The 19,321-nt window shown below is 56.2% G+C and overlaps 1 protein-coding gene across 5 annotated transcripts in view; it reads left to right on the top strand.

Moving 5' to 3' along the window:
- SYNE3 (spectrin repeat containing nuclear envelope family member 3) overlaps positions 1-19,321 on the top strand; it is a 93,658-nt gene that overhangs the window by 35,318 nt on the left and 39,019 nt on the right. For all 5 annotated transcript variants that reach the window (XM_039884147.1, XM_039884146.1, XM_039884148.1 and 2 more), the window contains exons 2-4: positions 11,066-11,214; positions 17,379-17,551; positions 18,829-19,138. In XM_039884147.1, the coding sequence (XP_039740081.1) occupies positions 11,071-11,214; positions 17,379-17,551; positions 18,829-19,138 (627 nt within the window). In that variant the 5' untranslated portion in view covers positions 11,066-11,070. The remainder of the gene's footprint in view (positions 1-11,065; positions 11,215-17,378; positions 17,552-18,828; positions 19,139-19,321) is intronic.

Raw genomic sequence — 19,321 nt, 5'->3', positions numbered from 1 at the left:
GGTGGCAGGAGCTGGAAGGGTTTCTCCTCCGAGGGGCTGTGAGCTGAATCCTGGAAGGGGAACGGGGAAGAGTCGCCAGAAGGAGGTGTTGGAGGGGTGGGGAGAGGGGAGGACTTGCCAGGAAGAACTAAGTTGGGGAGGCGGCACCCAGGCTCCAAGCTTCTAGAAGCATCGGCACCGTGGTGGGGCCGTGGCACGGGGGCCGGGAGCACCCTGGTGAGTCAGGGCTGTTGGAGTCGGGGGGTGCTCCATCCTTTACGGTCTCGGGGAGCACTGGCTTCATCCTCCAGGCCAGGGTTTCTCAAATTAGGGTCTGAGGAAGATTTCTCCAGAGGCCACATGTTCTATGAGAAGTTCTGAAATTTTCATCTAAAAACAAACAAACAAAAAAACATTAAAAGTCCTCAAATATCTAGTGACGGGAGATTTGACTTTGGGTGGCGGACACACAATGCCATATACAGATGATGTATTATAGAATTGTATCCTTGAAACCTATATATTTTTATCAACCAATGTCACCCCAATAAATTTAATAGAAAAAAATTAGAAGCCCTATATTTTGGCGTGGTGCTTTTGAATTGAACGGCATCTCATCCCGTAGAAAGCTCCGTTTTCTTAGATCCTCCCTGATAAGTGTGGGTTTTGAGAACGTTATTGTACAGCCATAACTTTCCTTTAAATAGGTCTGTTGACGCGTTATTCAGGATTTAAGGCCACAGGAGGTGTGTGGCGAGGTGTGCAGGGTCACTGAGGTCCACCCTGCTCCTTTGGGCTGTGGCCCAGACAGTCCAGGGAGGGGGCACTGGCTCCAGGAGATGCTGAGGAAGGCCAACCCAGGTGGCCAGGTGGGCTCAGGGATGACGGCTCCCCTCTGTGGGCAGACTCCTACCTGGGAGGAGGTGTGAAGCGCTGAGTCCCAGGACCAATAAGACCTTGGGGGAGGAGCCTAGAGAGGGAGCTGCAGGACATCTGTCTCTGCCTCGCTGTCCCGGAGGCTGCTTGGGTCACTTGGGAAGGCAGGAGAGGGCAGGAGCAAGGCCAAGGCGCTGAAATCCTGGAGGCTCCACCTCATCAGGTCAGATCTTCTCAGCGAGGGGCTTTGGGGGCTGGAGCAAGACCTGGGGTTGGCCTCGCCACAGGCCAGAAGGAGGACTCTCTGCTGGCCCCAGGGCTTGGAGATCTAAGCCATAGTCCAATGGGACTTGGGCGTGCTGGGGGAGCCGTCACTTCTGAGGCGTGGGGTAGGGGCGCGACCTACACTGCGAAAAACCAACGCTGACCCAATGCTTGCTTTTCCAAATGAGGGGCCGGTAGGGGACCTTGCTTGGCCTGCTTAACCTCATGCCTGTGGTCCGAGGCACTCAGTGTCTCCGGGCCAGGCCCAGGTTGCCACCTGACGTCTCGTCCTCGCAGACGCCTGACCTGCAAAGACGCCAGTTCCTGCCTCTAACTTAGAGTGACGCCCCACAACACATCAGTAATAAAGTGTGACCTCAGTCAAGTCCTCCTCCTTCACAGCGGGGAGCTCTTGGATACAGTACCCCCGCCTTTGAGCCACCTGGCCCTGCTCCCCCTGCAGGTTGCTTTTCCCACTAGGCTGCTCAGTTGCTCCCCCCACCCAGCCTCCCCCCACAACCCAACCCCCTCTTAATTATTTTGTGCCTTCCCCCACTCCCCCCCCCCCAGACATGTGTATTTGACTGTGTGTCATCAAGGTCAATGTTTTCTGGGTAGAAATCTTGTTCTCCAGACTCTGCCTTTTGATGTTGAGCTTGGGGTTAATTTCAGAGTGATCGGAAATGCTGCTTTAGAGTCAAAGTTTCTGGGGAGGGAGCTGGGCCCGAGAGCAGCCATTTTTTCGCTGCCAAACACCATTTATCAGTGACGGAGAGCGGATTGAAAATAGCTCTTAGAGCACTCCTCGAGAAAGTTGTCTGTGGCCCACGCCCTTTGTGGCTGAACTGTAAAGTGGCCCTTACCACCCTGTTACTAAGCAGTGTTTCTTGTATAAATAACTGTTACAGGCTGGTGGACAGAGGGTGGGCGGTGGCTCCCCGCGGTCTGTGGGGCTTTGGTGCGGTCCTCTCTGAGCGTGGTTACCTCTAAAAAGCAGGTGGGGAGAACCTGGTGATGGTCCCCCAGTCTGGATTCGCCACCTTGGAGGGTTGTTGTGAGATTAAATAAGATGACGTGAGCGCTCCTTGTCCAACGACCAATTTAGATGCCTCTCAGAGTTCCTGTCCCTGCTTTTTACGCACGTTGCTCTCAGGATCCCCTTCTGAAAACGCCACATCAAAGAGAGCTGCCCAGCACCATCCTGGTGCTCTGAGGGATGGCTTCTCCGTGACGTTGGCGGCAGGCAGTAAGCAAACAAAAGCAGGCGTTCCCGGAATCCGTTTGGAATCGCGCTGGGATTAAAACCAGCTGCCCTTCAGTTCCTGAAATTCCATCTGGGTATGGAGGAGCAATGGGAACGAGCGAGGGTGGAAACTGTGTGGCCGGGCAGGAATGAGTCACGGGGAAGCCGAATGAGTCACGGGATGAGGAGCGCGCCACGGACCAGGGCTTGGGGTCAGTTTGTGATGGGGTCCCCTGGCCAGGCTGTAACTGGCGGCGGGGTGTGCCATGGGGGCTGGGGCTTACTCGGGTCTGAATCCTGAAGCCTTCTGGGTTCCAGAACAAAATGCCAGTGGCCAGCGGGGTTGGCACAGGGCCAGCGTGGCCAAGCACCACGTGACTGAGCAGGCCTGGCCGCTGGGACCTCAGTTCATTGTCTCCAATTCTAGATTTTTTAGCTGAAGCCCAGATTTATGCCCTGGAGTCGCCTTCTTGGAACTTAGTGCTCATGGGTGCACGATGACCCGTGGAGGGCTGGCTGCCCACGGCTCCTCTCACTGTGTGGGCAGCTCTCAGTGGGTTCCGGGAGGTCAGGCAGGGACGTGGAAGCCGGGTAGCTCTGTGGCGTTTAGGAGCAAAGGCTCTGGACTCAGGTCTCTCTGAGTTCCAGTCCTGCCCCTGCTACTCACTACCCCTCTGACCCGGGCAGTGTTCTTATATAGTTGATCCTCGGCTTTCACAGCTACAAAGTAGGGATAATAATAAGTGTCTCACTGGGTCTTTGTAGGATAAATGACTTAATAGCTATAAACCTTTATCATAGAGTCAGACACTCACAGAATGCCAGACACGCGGTGGCTGTTAATTGTCATGGTTAATCCCGGATCCCCCACTTTTGGATCGTGGCTTTGCCGGTCTCAGGTCCCACATAACAGCCACTCCATGAACCTGACTTTGCCCCTGTCTTGGCTTGGGAGGGGTTTGGTGTCCCGTTTTAGGAGTGTTCCCTAATGGGATTTGGTTAGGTCCTAAGCAGGATTCTTGGCGCTTCTGGATCGCCAAATGGCAAGTGTTATTACAGCATGTGCCCATTCCCAAAGAATGTGTTGGGGGGATCAAGGTAGGGGGCTGTTCCAACCTGGCCCTTACGGGGTGTCTGCCCCTCACCGGTGGCACCCCAGAGCCAGTGGAGACCTACACCCTGCAGCCTCAGCTTTGTAGGCCCAGGAAGGAGAAGGGTGAGGTAGGGGGGAAGAGGAGTCCTTGTCAGCTGACCCCCAGGACACAAGGTTCTGAGTCCCAGTTCCTAATCAAGGCTGACCGGGCAGGCGGTCAGTGTCGGGAGATTTCGTCAGTGCGAGTACCCTGTCGTTTTTCCCACAAGGCTAGTTCCCCAGAGACTAGACTAGAGCTCGGCCAGTTGCTGAGCGGCCCGGAATCAGGGCAAAGGGAGCTGTTCCCTTTGAAGTCTCCGGATGGACAGCCTGTGCAGTCCTGGCTCGGGCAGCCATTCCTCTCTCCCTGCTCTGCCCTGTGTCACAGGAGGGTTGGCCACCCCGGGCTGCGGAGCTCAGGCTCCCCGTGCGGGCCCAGGGGTTTCTCCCACAGCTGACAGCACCTCCGCCCTGGCTTGCTTTGGGGCCCCAGGTCCGGCCGCTCAGCGGAGCCGGAGCCGGGTCTGATAGCATCACCTCCTCCCCTCGTTCCTCCAGCCTAGTGAGAGAAGTTGCCATCTCTGTTGTTTTTGTTGGTTTGTTTGTTTTGCCTCCTGGCAGCTTCTTCTTCCCTCTTTTACCCGCCATGTAGCCAGGTCCCTCTAGTTCCCTGCTAGACTCAGAGCGGATTCACTCGGCCTGGTCGGACCCTGGCTGACCCCGGGTCACCGTCCTCCCTGGGAGCAGGGCTGCCGGATGCCCCAATGGACAGCGGAGTTGGACTTGGTTTTGGAGCCAGTGGGGCCAGTGAGACAAACGCAGGCTTTGGAATCCCATAGAACCAGGCTCACATCCGAGTGCCTCCGGGATGGCTCTGGGTGCCCGGGCCGGTTCCTCCGGTCTCAGCGTTCTTGTCTGCGGTTGGGGACGGTGATGGCCGCCCTGCCCTCCGAGCACCTGCTCCCGAGCAGGAATGTGTCCCCACAGCATTCTGAGGAGGGGAGGAAGCTCTGCCGAGGCCCTCCCTCCCCGCTCAGCCCCAGAGGAAGCCCCACCGCCCCCCTGCCGCCTCCCGCGTGACCGTACCCACCTCTCAGACCCAAGATGCCAAGACGACATGGGCAACTTGCAGACAGGCGCCCAGCACGATGGGGGCTGTTGTCCCTCATCACAGTGTCCTCTCCCCTGGCTGGCTTTTTAAAGTCTACGTTACCTTTTCCACCACCTTTCTGTCCAGGACATGCTTTTTTACGACATTTCTGCCTCCTTAGTTCACCCTGAGTCTTCCCTCTGGCTCTAATTAAGCTCTCCTCTTCTGAGGTGATGACTCAGGCCTGGCACTCAGATTCTGGAAGCTTCTCAGCCTCCCACAAAGTACACTCTCGCAGTCCATTCCTAGGGAAGCCGTGTGCCCAGCCATGCCCACGGGTCTTGCTCGCCCTCTATGGATGTGTCAGTCTCACAGGTGTCTTCTGAGCATGTGCTCTGTCTTGATTCTGCTCCATCGTTCGCCCTGACCCAACTTGTCTGTTGTCAAGGAAGAAAAACCACTTCTCTTCCGGCTGTCATTTGTGAAAACCACACGAACGCTGAAAACCAAGGCCGTTTCCTTTCTAACTGTCTCATCCATCAGACTAGTGCCAGCTGAACCAGAAAGGTCCGCGTCCTCGGGCCCAGCCCTGGCCGAGTCCTTGGGGACAGCCACAGACGTGCCCCCCAGCCCCGCCTCCCACAGCTGCAGCCCCACCAAGGGCTGCTTCTGGACTCGAAAATGGAACCGTCTTTTTTAAAATTTGGAGCACATTTTTTTCTTTTTGCCAAGTTGTTTGGAAAATACATAGTTTCATGTTTTATATTATGTCCATTCAACTAGTCCAAGAAGGACAAACACACTTGCCAAGGACAAGACTCCTCCCTTGGCTCCCAGAAAGTTGTGCCATGGTGCTCGCTCCCACGGCCTGTCCTCATGGTCTGTGGCCTCCTGTGGCTGCCGGTCTCTGCACTGACCCCCTGGCTCTGCCTACCCCCTTGTGTGTGCTCCCCTCTCTACCTATCCTGGCCAAGGTGACCTGCCCGAAGCTCAGAAATAGTCCTGTCCCCCACGTGAACCTTGACAGGCTCCCCTGCCCCCCGGGGACCAGCCAGCCTCCTGGGACATGGCTCCAGGCTTCCACAGATCATTTCAGCAGCCTTGCTCCCTACCCCAGCTTCCCTGTTGTCTCCTGTCTGGCGCTCAGCTACCGCCATCTGCCTGTGGCCAACGCAGGAATTTACCTGTCTCTGCCTCAGCATGCAATACCTCCCCACTCAGTCCATCCTTCGCCCCAGTGACAACCCTTCTTTGTGGCCCCTATGTGTGTATGGCTCTCCCCTAATTTTTAAGCTCACTTGCACTCACAAAGACATGGTGGAGCCCCACCTGGTTTGCTCTGAATCCCTCACTTTGGTACTCAGCGGCCATTGAGATGCAAGGAAAGATGTATTTGTGCAGAATTTGACCAGCCCCCCTTCCTGCCCCCACCAGGCCCTGGGATGGTTTGGGAGCCAGCGTCTGTATGCAGGTTCCTACGGAAGGAAAACCTGGCACCTGACACCTGACGGATTGGGAGAAGAAGGAGCCACTTCCAAATATGGAGTGTGTTCCAGGTGCAGGGTGGGAGGCTTGCTTCGTTAATCAAACCCAGATGTTAGCTCCGTGTTGGTGTCTGAATGTTTGTGTCCCCCCAAAGTTTACATGTTGGACTCCTAACCCTCTGTGTGATGGTGTTGGGATGTTGGGTCTGTGGGAGGTGATTAGGTCATGAGGTTGGAACCCTCATGCATGGGATGCGTGCCTTTGTAAAAGACATCCCAAAGGGCTTCCTAGCCCCTTCCCATGTGAGCGCGTAGTAAGAAGTCTGCCACCCGGAAGTGGGGCCCCACCCGGCCCTGTCGACACCCTGATCTCAGACCTCCAGCCCCCAGGACTGTGGGGAGTAAATTTCTGCTGATTAAAAGTCACCTATAAAAAGATACCTTGGCATAGCAGCCTGAACCAAATCTGACACCCCATTTCCAGATAAGGAGACAGAGACCTAGAGGTTAAGTGACTGGCCAGATGTCATACAGCTGGTAAATGGTGGGGCCAAGACCACCAGGACCAATTCTAGGTCCTTTTGGCCTCAACGCCTGTCCTTTCCCAGGGCACGTGTCTGTGGGTCACTTAGCCAGCTAGCTTTGCCTGCTGGCTGCTGTGGCTTCCTGCAGCTGCCGACTTCACCCTTGGGCCATCGCAGTCAGAGGTGGCAAACTCTAGCCCAAGGCCCCATCCTGCGGGCAGTCTGTTGGTATAGCTAGTGAATACAGAATGGTTCTTACATTTTTTAAAGGTTGCAAAATCAAAGAAGTAGATGCAACGGAGACTGCACGTGGCCTGCAAAGTCTAAGAATATTTGCTACCTGCCTCTTTACAAAAATATCCCTCTTCCTCCCCGCTGACCTAAAGGTCCCCTGAGCCGTCTCCCTGGAAGGCACCTGGCCTGCCTTAGCGGGGGCCACGATGCTGGAAGCGATGCTTCGAGCTGGCTGAGGAGGGGCTCCCCGGGGGGAGAAGGGGGGCCGGGCTCACAGCTTCTGGGTGACATGGACCCTCTCAGCCCACAACCTCGGAGGTCCCTCAGAGACCCCCCTGCTCAACACTCACAGTGTACAGGTGGGGAAACTGAGGCCCAGCGAGGCAAAGGCACTTGCTCAGCGTAAACGTATGGACTCCAGGTCCAGGGCTCTCCTTACCATTTTCCCTGCCTCGTCGTGGGTGCCCCGCCACCCCGCTCCACCCAGCATTGCCCCTTGCTTTCTTTGCTCACTTGTTCCTCTAGTCGCTGTTAATGAAGGGCCGGTAACTTGGCTCACTAGCACTGGGTGCTGAGGCTCCGTCCTGTACCCAGGCAAGAGGGAAGACGAGTCCTCAGGGCACAGAGAAGTGTGGTGGGCGGCCACAGGCGCTTAGAGGCTCTTCAATGGATGGCGATGCTTTGGGAAGGAGCATGCTTCCAGCAGAGGGGGCAGAGGTCATGTGTGGTCTTGGCCATGTACCAAGAGCTGCACGTCTGCCGTGGGCTTGATTGTACGGGGACCGGGAAGAAGCAAGGCTGGAAACAGGGTCACACTGGGAGCCGGGGGCCAGTCTGCGGCCCATGCTGCAACAGATAGATCGCTTATGTAAGGAAGTGAGTGGCCAGCTGGATTTGTGTTTTAGAAAGGCCCGTCTGGCTGCTGCCTGGAGGAGGGGTGGGAAGAGGGCCAGAAGCTGACTTGAGTTCATTGAGGACCAAGCTCCTTCTTTCATCAGAGAAGGTGCTGGATGCCCTCTGCCCGGCTCACCTGGCCACTTTTCTCCCTGAGGCCTCCACTCCACCCAGGGCTCCCGCAAAGGGAAATATACAAGGCTCCCTGGTGAGTTCCAAGGAGGGAGGCTTGGGGGACTGTCTTCCTGGGCCTTAAACCACTTGTGGATGGACATTTCACGAGCTGCTCATTTGCTTTTAACTTCAGCTTTGAACCTTGTGTAATGAAACAGGCTCCTTTCCATTGGCTGCTGGGAGGCTCAGAGCAGGATTCTTCCCGGTCAGTGGACTGACAGGGAGCTGCAGATAAGATTTAGGGGCCCATGAACTTGGATAGGAAACTAACTACACCCTACTGCCACTAACCTCTCACTGATAACAATTCCTTCAATTATTCATGAGACAAACCAAAACAAGCGCCCTCTGGCACGAGCAGTGACTGTGGCTGTGTCTGTCACACATGTGTCTGTGTTGCATTACAGCTGTGCATACCTAGAAACGTCATTTATGCCCATCACTATTTCAAAATCAAGGTAGCGTTTGGACTCCTTGTTAGATCTTGTGAATTAATGTGGTCAAGGAGTGCGTGTGTGGGTCTCATGAATTCGACTTCAGTATTTCGAAAACTATGTTTTAATATGGTTGGTTCCCTCTGTAATTCTCTGCATTTTATTCTCGTCATTTCAAGCCTTTATTTTGAGAAGGGGTCCTCAGAAAAAGTTCAGAGCCCTTCCCACTCTCCTCAAACCCCCCACCTGGCTTGCAGCTCATCCACCTGCAACCCACACTCAGGTTCAAGGTGCACTTTCTCTCCTGGGAGCCTCTTGAGGCAGGGGTGGTAATGCCTGCTCATTTGCTGCTGTGATTGCATCAGGCCCAGCTGGAAGAATGTGCTTAATTCCTGTGTGTTTCGTTGAATTGGAAGGAAATGGTCAAGCAGAACAGAACAAGAAGCCCATGTCCCTTGAACTCTGCCCGCAATCGCCCCAAGTCCATGGCTAATTAGATCCCTCAGCCGGGGCTGATCCCTGGGTCTCGGGCCCTGCTTTGCACCCCCGCCCATGGACCCCTTGTGTTTCCTTTGGTGTACCCACCTCGGGGTCTCCAAAACTCCACGTTTCATAGGCCCTGGGCATTTCCAGCTGGAAGCGTTGTGCAAAACCTCTCTGGCTTTTGGTAGTTAGAGCTTTCCCCACTGTTGGGTCATTCGAAACTCTGGGAGCCTCATTCCTGCCTCTCCCATTTCTTGCTTTATAGAAATAAAAGCTGAGCTTTTGGAAGCCAATCAACTCACACACTAGACAAGAGATTAAAGCCACAATGAACCAATTTAAACGCCCGCACATTCTAATGTGCTTTTCAAACGAAGCATTCAAAGGCTGGGAGTGGCTGTGGAGACATATTAAATGGTTAGAAAAAATGAAAACAGCTCTAAAAGGGAAACAACACGTGGGACACTGAGCTGTGAATGGCAGATGGGCCCAGCACCCGGAGCGAAGGCCACTCTGGGTGGCTCACTCCTTGTCACCGCCAGTGTCCTTCTTTGTGGGTCCGATGGCCTGTCTTGTGGAGTCCAACGGCAGACCCGCCCAGCGCAGGGCCCCGGGAGGGCGCCCAGATTCCCAGTCAACCTGTCCCATCAGTTGATGAACAACCAACTGATGATTGAGAAGAAAGGGCCGATAAACAATTCAGCCAAGGTTTAGAAACTGGTTTTTGTTTTAAGTAACGATTGCCCTTTCTGGAAAATTCACAAAGTACCTAAGAGGAAAAATAAACAGAAAAACTTCCAGCTGTGTTTCCACCAACCACAGACAATCATCCTTAACCAAGTGGCCTTCTAGGACACCACGCCAGGGAAAGAGAGGCCTGAGGCCACATGGGACGTGGCACACACCCTCCCCCGCCCCCCGCCTGCACTCTATCTAATTCAGTCACGTGGACGCTGTAATGGTAGGACTTCCCAATTTTTTCCTATGAGCGCAGTTTTGTGGTTGTTATTTTATTTTGCTTTTATTAGTTGTAGAGTCGTGACTACTAAATATACAATTTTGTCTCTTTTGATATTATCATTATATTCTAAGAATTCTCCATCACGGATTCATTTTAAGCATGCTTTTTGTTGGTTGCATAATATTCTGAAGGGTACATGTACCACACTTTACTTGACTAACCCCTATTATTGAGCATTCGGGTTGTTGCTAGTTTTGTTTTGTTTTGTCGTTTTAGCTAACACTGTGATCGGTTTTCAGCGCATTAAACTTTATATCGATTCTGGGCTATTTCAAAGACATTTGCAAAGGCCTTACTCTGTACAAGGCAATATGGGAGATTGGAGGATAAGCTAGACACAATCCTCCACCTAAGATGCAGATATAAATAACTTTAATCCAAAGTAGGTTAGAGTTGCCATAAGCAGACAAGACTGGCGTACAGGAGAGTTTTGTCTGGGCTTAATGGGATTTTGAGAAAGTTCCATGAGAAAATCTGAGACTTTGCCTCCGCAGCTGGAAGGTAAGGGTGAGGGAAGTGTGGGCCGTGGGCTTGGTTTATCTGGGAGATCGATGCCAGCAGGCAAGTGTTGCCTAAGGCAGGCATACAAGCAGGTCTCAAGTGCCAGGTCAGCTGATTGTCAGCGGCTGCCAGGAGTACGTGGTGTGTGACTCCATGGAAGCAATATCTGTTGTGAACCCCAGCTGTCAGAGAAGTAGCCATCAGACACCTGACTAGCATGGCCATCCCCGGCCTGAGATATTAATTTTAAGAGAGTTTCAGGGGCTGGCGTTAGCTTGGCCAGAGCCCCAAATCGTGATTTTTAGGTTGAGGCTTTTGATCCATTCAGATCCAGATGCATTATCCATTACCAACATTGCAGACCATATGTGTTTTGGGGTCCTCTTTGCAAGGGGCTTCGACCCAAAGAGACAGGAGATACTCCTGAGTCCTGAGGTGGGCAAGAGGGGAGCAGGGAAGCTGCCAGGCCAAGCTGTTACCCCGGGCCCGCCGTCCCTGCTCTGCCACACAAGAGGCCAGACCTGTGTTCCTTCCCTACCTGTTTGCGGTCCTTTGGCTCTTTGACAAACCCCATCTCTCTGGCCGTGTCACCCCAGTCCCCGGTCGGAGCTCCGGGAGTGGGGGGTCGGCCTGTCCCCACTGTCAGTTCTGCCCTCGTGGCCCCATCAGCCTGCCCCCTGCATTCTCGCCCTTCCACCCGATCTCACGTGGTCCCGCTTTCCACCCCCACAGGCGCCATGACCCTGCGGGCCCAGGAGGACTTCAACGGGAGCCTGGAAGATGCCCGGGAGTGGATGCGGGCCGTGCAGGAGCAGCTGCAGATCAACGACAACACCCAGGGGCCCCGCGATGCCCTGGAGGCCAGGCTGTGGCAGACCGAGGTATGCAGGGGCAAGGCCACATGACTCACCCGTGGCCTTGGCCTTGTCCCTCCTTCTTGGGCCTTAGATTAAATGGCAGGGGTGGTCTAGGCCCCAGGTTTCCCGACTGTTAAGGGGGGGTGTTTCTCAAGCTCTGATGTGTTTGTATCTCTTGAGGATTTTGGTTGAAGTACAAATTCTGATCCAGGAGGTCGGGCAGGCCCAAGATGTGGCATTTCTGACATGCTCCAGGTGACACCATTGCTCCTGGTGCTTGGACCACACCTTCACAGTGAGGGTCTAGAGCCTGCCCTCTGGCCCTCCTGTCTTGGGAGGGGCACCGTGCAACCAGGTGGGTCCCCAGCTGGCCCAGACCTGGCTTCCCCACCCCCTTCCCTGTGTCCCTGGGGCTCAAGTCCCTGCCAGATCTGCGTGGGCCCTGGTTGGCCTTCAAGCTCTGCCCAGTGATGGGTGACCTCTTTCGGCTTCTCCGGGTCCAGGTTCAGCTTTACCCCCTGCCTGGCACAAAGCAGGGCTCAGTACATACGGAGCTGCACTGACTAGAAGTGCTGATGCCTGGCGCCTGGCCCGGCACTGGGCACTCCCATCTGAGAGCATCTGCTCCAAGCCCGGTACAAGGGCAAAGAGCACTGGACTAAGAGCCAGAGACCTGGGTTATAGTTTCCATGTTGATACTAGTGCTGTGTGACCTCCACCAAGTCTCTGTCCCTCTCTGGGCTTCAGTTTCCCAACGGTAAGCAAAGCATCTGACAGACACGTTTCTCAGGTCACACCCATTGGGATATTCCACAATTCTGATCCGACAGAATCAGAATTACCTCTTCCACATGAGCTGATCCCCAACCAGGGACCCCACGTCCCCGAGTGGCTTCTTTGTGTGTGCTGTCTTACGGATTTTGTTGAAAATACATGATGTCTTTTTTCAAATGGACGGTCAAAACTAAGAATTTACATCACCCTTTCAGAGTCAATGGTTTAAGCTTCACCAAGACATGAACTAGGTGCCATTGTCTGCACTGTACAGTTGGGGGAACTGAGTCTTGGAGAGATCGTGCGACTCGTCTAGGTGGACGTGTCTCCGGGTGGACTTTCCATCCTAGAGCTCAGGTCTCTGAGTCCTCCTCGGGCTTCTCCAGAGATGGGTGTTCACATAATGTTGTGCCTGGCAGGGTCAGGGAGCGGGGTGCTCCGGTTTCTCAGACGCTCTGTTGAATTGAACAGCTCACTGAACTAGAGACAGGACAAGGCTTTGTAGTCTGGATGTCCTGGGTTCAAATCCCAGTTCTGCTTATTGCTGGGTGTGGCTCCCTGCAAGTCACCTGACCCTTCTGGGCTCCAGTTCACATCCTTCCTGGAATCGAGGTGACGCTAATGATCTCAGAATGCTGCTCTGAGGAGGGTCAGAGACCCGCAGGGCATTCAGTGAGGGCCAGCTTGTTGTTAATCGCATGGTAGCATAGGAGAAAGCCCTTGGCGGCCTGTAAAGCTTGATGTAAATGACCAAGTTGTTGGTGACCGTGACACCCTTTCTAGTCCCCTCCCGCGATGCCCTCTTCACCCCCAGGTGGTCGCACCCTGGCCTCTGCCCCCAGCCGGTTGCCACACAGCTTAAATAAATACGGCCCTGCTCCTCCTCGGTCAGTGCGAGGCTGCATCTCCCAGCAGGGAAGGACACCCCGTCCCCACGTGGCCTATGACAGCCGCGAACAAAGCTCCGTGTGCTGGTTAGAGCCCGACTACTCTTGAGTGATCTAGTCAAAGCCTTCCCGATTGGGCAATGAACTCCAGTGATTGGAGAGCCCCACTTCACTTCCCGGAGGACACTCGGGGCCCCTGAGGAGCTCACATCCCCCAGCCTAGTCCTAGGGAGTTTAGAGAGGCTGCTGGGGACAAGTGACTTTGCCGCTGTGGCTTAAATGAGGAGTTAGCCAGAGTGGGGGTCCAGGGGTGAGGGTGGGGAGAAGGGGGCCTCCAGGCAGAGGGAACAGTGTCAGAAAGGTACTGGAGGTAGGAACAGCTGGGGGCACATGCCAGGAGCCCCAGTATGGTTGGCGTTGGGCAGCACCAGCTGTTAGGCAGAAGCAGGGGACAGGGCCAGAGAGGCGGGTGACGGTCTAGAACTCCAAGCCACGGAGCTTGGACCCCTCTTGTGTAACAGAGCAGGTGGTAGGTTGGCAATTTGGAAGGTTGGGGGCCATTTGGGGCCGGAATTCAAGGAATTGCTTTCGTAGGGCTTGAGCCTGGGGCCGAGTTCAGAGCCCCGCTGGCCATCCCGTGGGGGGTCCTGGACAGTGGAGGCTGGTGGGACGCACCCTGCTGTCGAGTTCACACCTAACTGAGGACAGGCATGCACATAATCCGGGTGGCCACACGCGCATGTATGAGGAGCACCCCTAACACGGGTCTCATGATCTTACCCTCCTCTAAAGCCTTCCGTGGCTCCCACTGTCCACCAAAGAGACACCAACCATGACTTGGCATCAAAAGACCTCCACTCTCTGCCCAGCCCTGTTTTCCTCTCCAGCTGCCCAGCCCCCATCCCCGCCATCATACCTCCCAAGCACACACCGCCTCCTGTTGGCAGGAAACCTGCTTGATTTCCTTGAGCCTTGGTCCATGGAACGCCGTTCTGTTCGGGTCTGGCTGTTCCTGTGAAATGTCCTCGAGCTCTCCTGTCCCCTCGCAGCTCCAGCTCCTGGCCGTCTGCCGGAGACCGCCACCGCCCTGAGTGTGTGCTCGCTGTCTCGGGGCGCTAATCCTTGGCGTCTTGCACCCTTCGTGGGCAGGTCATTTCCCCCGGCGGTGGGTCTGGCTTAAGCGAGGCGGCGTAGTCCTTAGGAAGCCCTGCTGGCAAGGCCGGAGGCCAGAGGGAGCGCTTCATCAGGCGAGCCCCAGGAACTTGACCTGGAGCCTGGGAGGGGGGAGTGGTGTCCTCCCTCGGTGGGTGCTCCACCGCCGTGCTCTCCCGCGGGGCTCAGGCACGCTCATCTTCCATGTGCTTTGATATTCTGAAACCAGTTTCACAATAAGAAAACATTTCCCTTCCTCCATCTGGCCAAAGGGAACAATGAGAGCCTTGTCCACCCTCCCAGTCCGGGGACCTCCCCCTGGGGCCTGGAGTCTCCCTCGTGGCCCCTCCGCCAGCTTAGAGATGCGTATGCAGAGTGCCTGTTTGCTAGAGTGACCGCAATGTGAGTTCTGATCCAGCTCTGATGCTGTGTGGCCGGAGGCGAGTCCCATGCCCACCCACAACCTCATTTTTATCGGTAAAATGGGGAGAGAAGGACCCCTCACCCCTATACGTTGAGGCGCAAGGACCCTCGTGGAGGCGGAAGCCGTCTGTGAAGGGAGACTGGAGAGAATGTTGCTTCAGAGGCTGAGCTTAGGTCTGCGCCCCAGTCCTGGGTTCGAATCCTCCTGCGGCCCGCAGTAGCAACTGGGGAGAGTTTCTCGAGCCCCCGCAGTTTCTGCTCACTCGGGGGAGGTGGGAGTTGCCCCCAGGCGGGAGGGAGGAGGACTGAGGTGAAGAAGTTACTGGCGTGCTTGGCACCGTGCGGGGCTTGCTGGCAGAGCCGGCCCAGGGCAGCGGGTCGTTTCTTGTGGTTCCGATGCAGGCGCACAGGCGTGCCCACGGCCCGAGCCTCAGGAGCTGGTGGCCTGCGTCCCAGCGTCTTGCTATTTGTCCTCTGGTTCCCAGCCTCCTTGGCTCTGCACTTGGGGCCTGGCCTGACCTGGGCTGCCTACTTACCGGCTTCCAGGCCCCTCTGTGGCCAGGAGCATGCTAGCATTTCCTGGGGCCGGGCATCCAAAAGCCAGACACGCTGTCCCTAAACAGGTCATGCTTAACTTTTGCTCGCGTCCCCCGCTCAAACGTCTGCACATCACCAAGGTTTCGTGCCAGCGCTGCCTGCTCACGAAGCCTTCCTGGACCTCCCCACACCCCTCCTTGGAGCCACCGTCGTGCTTCGTGGCCTCACTGCTCTTTCACGGTCATCTGTGCTGTTGTCTGCAGAGCCCAGCACAGCCTGCATCAGGCCACGTTTGCTTGAACATCCAGATCCAGGGTTCAGAGTCGCGTCAGCACAGTGCCCAGCACAGAGCCCAGCACAGTACCCAGCACAGAGCCCAGAACAGAGTCTCAGCAGAGCCCAGCACAGTGGCCAGCAACAGTTCAGCACAGAGCCCACAGAGCCCAGCACAGAACCCAGCAGAGCCCAGCACAGTGGCCAGCACAGTGCCCAGCACATTTCCTCCAGCACAGTGCCTGTGCAGCACAGAGCTTTCTCCAGCACAGTGCTCAGCACAGAGCCCAGCCTGAGAGAGCCCAGCAGAGCCCAAGCCAAAGAGAGCCCAGAGCCCAGCAAAGCAGAGCCCAGCAGAGCCCTCCAGCAGAGCTCAGCCCAGAGCCCAGCAGAGCATTCAGCAGAGCCCAGAGCCCAAGAACGCAGCAGAGCCCAGCACAGAGCCCACCCGGTCTTGGCCTGGTCAGGGAGGGCTGAAAGCCCTGGACGCACCCATCCCTCCAGCTGTCCTCCTCTCCTGCTTCCCCGCCGCCCGCCCCACCCCCGAGGTTTCCCCTCCATCCGGCCGCCACCTGACTGTTGTCTTCCTTGGCGCCGTCACATCAAAACAGTGTTGCAGCTGCAGTCTGAGTCCCCTCCCAGCTGGCTAGTGTCCCTCAGTGGGCACTCCTGGGCCGCGTCCTCGCTGGTGATGGGCTAGAAAAAATCCTTGCACCAGTCAAAGGGCACAGTCATCAGGGCAGCAAGGAAGGGTGGGATCTGCTTCTCAAAAGTTGACCCTGCCAGGCCAACTATGGCCTCTGGCCTCTGGGCCCGGCCCACAGCCAACCACCCACTACTTGGGAGTTCGGGAGATGTTCCTGCTTTCAGCCAGGTGTCCTGCCTGCCTCTGGGACTGGCCGATTCTTCTCTCCTTGGCCAGGAAAGAACAGACTCACTTCCGTGCAAAAGGCGTGGGGCTCGGATCTCCCGTGTCTCGTAGTGCAGCCTGTGCCTCCCTGACCAGGACTCAGGAGGGCACAGCAGCGGCCTGGACGAGGTCACACAATTGGGGCACTAGGCTTTGAGGAAGGGCCATTGTCCCCACAGCGACTTCCCGGACCTGGCCGGCTCCTTCTGGGTTCGGCAGAGAGGGACTGAGCTTTGCGGGAGCTGTTGGTGCCCTTGGTTTATGGAGCCGGAGTCCGCCGAGCTCGCGCTGGGCAGCAGATGGGAAGGAGGCCCGCTGACTGCTGCAGACTCGTTCTGCAAAGTTCAGGCTCTCCATGGGCCCCCAGCGCCCTCGTCTGTAGAACCGGATTCCCGTGGCGCCCGTGGCGCTCGCATGGGGAGTGGGCTCGCAGTGCGCTCCGCAGCCCGGAGTCAGACGTACGGGTCCTTACTTATGATGATGATTTCTAACCCAGTTAAATCTCAGGGGGTGACAGGAAGTTCATGCTCGTCTCGTGGTGGGACCCCCGGTCCTGTGTGGTGTGAAATTTTCTGGGCGGGGGATGGATAATCCTCAGTCCAGAAGATTCCACAGGGGCCCTCGGACCTTTAGTCCACACTAGTCACTATGGGATTTTCTTTTCCACATTGCCACTGGCTGCTGAGCGGGACTCGGGGTGCCTGCTGGGCACTTGCTGCAGCCTTGACCATCGCAAGCTCCGGTGACTCCGGAGCCTTAGCCGGGGCCTGGGGCAAGCCTGCGCCCTACGTAGACTTGGGAGGCGGGTTCTCACGGCCCCGCACCGTGACACGTGCTTCGTGTGCATTTTCTCATTTAATTCTGAAAAAGAAATCTTAGAGCTAAGTATTGTTAACACTCCCATTTTACAGATGGTCAAACCAAGTCGTCCAGGGAGATGGTGAAACTTGCCTGAATTCACACAGCTCGAAGCAGGCTGAGCAGGGAAGAGGGGAAACTCAAGCCACCAGACAGCTTGGGCGCTTCTGTGCTAACCCGTTGCTCCCTGCTCCCACCCTCAGAGGCAGCAGCAGGCTGCAAGGCCACAAGAGAAGGGGGCGGCGGCCACGATTCAAACCCTAGCACTCTGGGCTCATAGTCCAGGCTCTTTCTTCCCATCACGTCGCTGTCGGTGGCTATGCCCGTGTGCACTTCGTCTAACCCTTGGAAACTGGCTTTTGTGTCCATGACAGAAAATATGCCAGCTGGAGCCGGAGGGGCACTTGAAGGTGGACCTGGTGTTGCAGGCAGCCGAAGAGCTCCTGGCATGCTGCCGCGAGGACCAGAAGGCCAGGATTCTGGCCCAGATAAGGGACATCAAGGACGAATGGGAGGACACAGTCACCTACATGACTCACTGTCACAGGTAGGGTTGCTGGAGACCTTGCCAGGGCTTTGGCTGCTGTTGGCCCCGGACCCTCCTTGCCCACGACCACCCAGGCCTGGGGCCTCCACCCAAAGCGCTCTTCTCCAGAGCTAGGATTCCTGGGAGCAGGATGTGCTCTTGGGATTTCTGCCAGCCCTGCCGCCCGCTTTCTGATTATAATTGGGCTTAGCGGTGACAGTGGACAGTGGGAGCCCATCTTTTGGCCAACGATTAATTCTTTATAGACTCGCCATGTGTGCATCCTGCAGCAGCATGGGAGAATGGCCCTGGGGTGAGAAGGCCTGTTGCCTGCCCAGCTCTTTGGGCCAAGTTCTCTGCCTGCATCGGGGAGCCAGGCGGTGAGGGCAGGGTATCAGACAGGCCCAGGATTGCCCCTCGCTCTGGTAGTTACTTGCTGCGTGACCTTGGGAAAGTTGCTCTCACCTCAGACTCCTCAAAGGTTGTCAGGAGGATGGAAAGGGGAGATAGCAAATGTCAAGAGCAAGGCACAGTGCTTGGCACACAGTAGGTCCTCTGTAAACAGGACCTGCCAGCATCCTCTCCATCTCGATAAAACTGAATGTTGAATGTACTAGGGGGTGGGGTGGGAAGAGAAATGTTTCATACAGTGTTTTCTGCTTTTCAAACCCTTTTACTTGGAATTCCGAAGTGCCTTGATGTTGGCCGGACTGATAGGGCCATCACCATGTTCCAGATGGGGAAACCGAGGCGAGAGAGGAGGCAGGGTTACTCAGGGAGTTTATGGCCCCCCCGGAACCCACACACAGGCCCTCAGCCTCTGTCCCCTTGAGTGATGACAAGCCCACAGACCGTATTCTGCAAACTACCAGACATGCTCTCAGTGACATCTTCCCATGACTGTTAGTGGGCACGCCCGTGGTAAGAGGCTGAGGTGACTGTGTGGGGAGCCCTGACACCAGGGAGAAATGACTGGGCGCCTGTGTATCGACAGTGGGAATCTAGGGCTAGAAGTTGGGGTCCTGGTGGCTAAGGCCCCATCTGCTGTGCCAGCAAGGCTGCTGGTCTGCAGAGCGGGTCTGGAATCTGAGCCACAGCCCCACCATGGAGCTAATTTACCAGGCGGAGGGGCTTGTCCAGTAGCACTGAGGTAGGGCCCAGAATCTGGGGTGTCCACAAGCTGCCCAGGTGACTCTGAGGCCCAGAGAAGATGTCGCTGGACCCCCTCCCACAGCCCCCTAGGACTAGGGAGAGCCCAGAAGCCAGGTCATTCACAGCCATGGTCTCTGTGCCCACAGCCGCATCGAGTGGGTGTGGCTGCACTGGAGCGAGTACCTTTTGGCCCAGGACGAGTTCTACCGCTGGTTCCAGAAGATAGCGGTGGCACTGGAGCCCCCCGTGGAGCTGCAGCTGGGCCTGCAGCAGAAGCAGTGGCAGCTGAGCCACGCTCAAGTGCTGCTGAACAACGTGGAGAACCAGGTGGTGCTCCTGGACCGGCTGCTGGAGGAGGCGGCCTCCCTGTTCTACAGGATCGGGGACCCCAGCGTGGACGAGGACGCCCAGAAGAAGATGAAGGATGACTACGACGCCTTGAAGGCCAGAGCCCAGGTGGGCGAGGCGTGGCGGGCTCTGTCTTCACCCACCGTCCATTTATCCACCCGTCTACTATCCACCTACCCAACGCCCACCACCCACCGCCATCCACCATTCATTCTCTTATCCACTCCTCTACCGCTCCACCAACCTGACCGTCTCCCGTTCATCTGGACAACCACTTAATCACCCATCCAC

This window comes from Pteropus medius, unplaced genomic scaffold, assembly GCF_902729225.1.
Source record: "Pteropus medius unplaced genomic scaffold, Ma_sr-lr_union100, whole genome shotgun sequence".
NCBI lineage: Eukaryota > Metazoa > Chordata > Mammalia > Chiroptera > Pteropodidae > Pteropus > Pteropus medius.
Note: the sequence above shows the minus strand (reverse complement) of the source record. Positions and strands in the feature narration are given on the sequence as shown.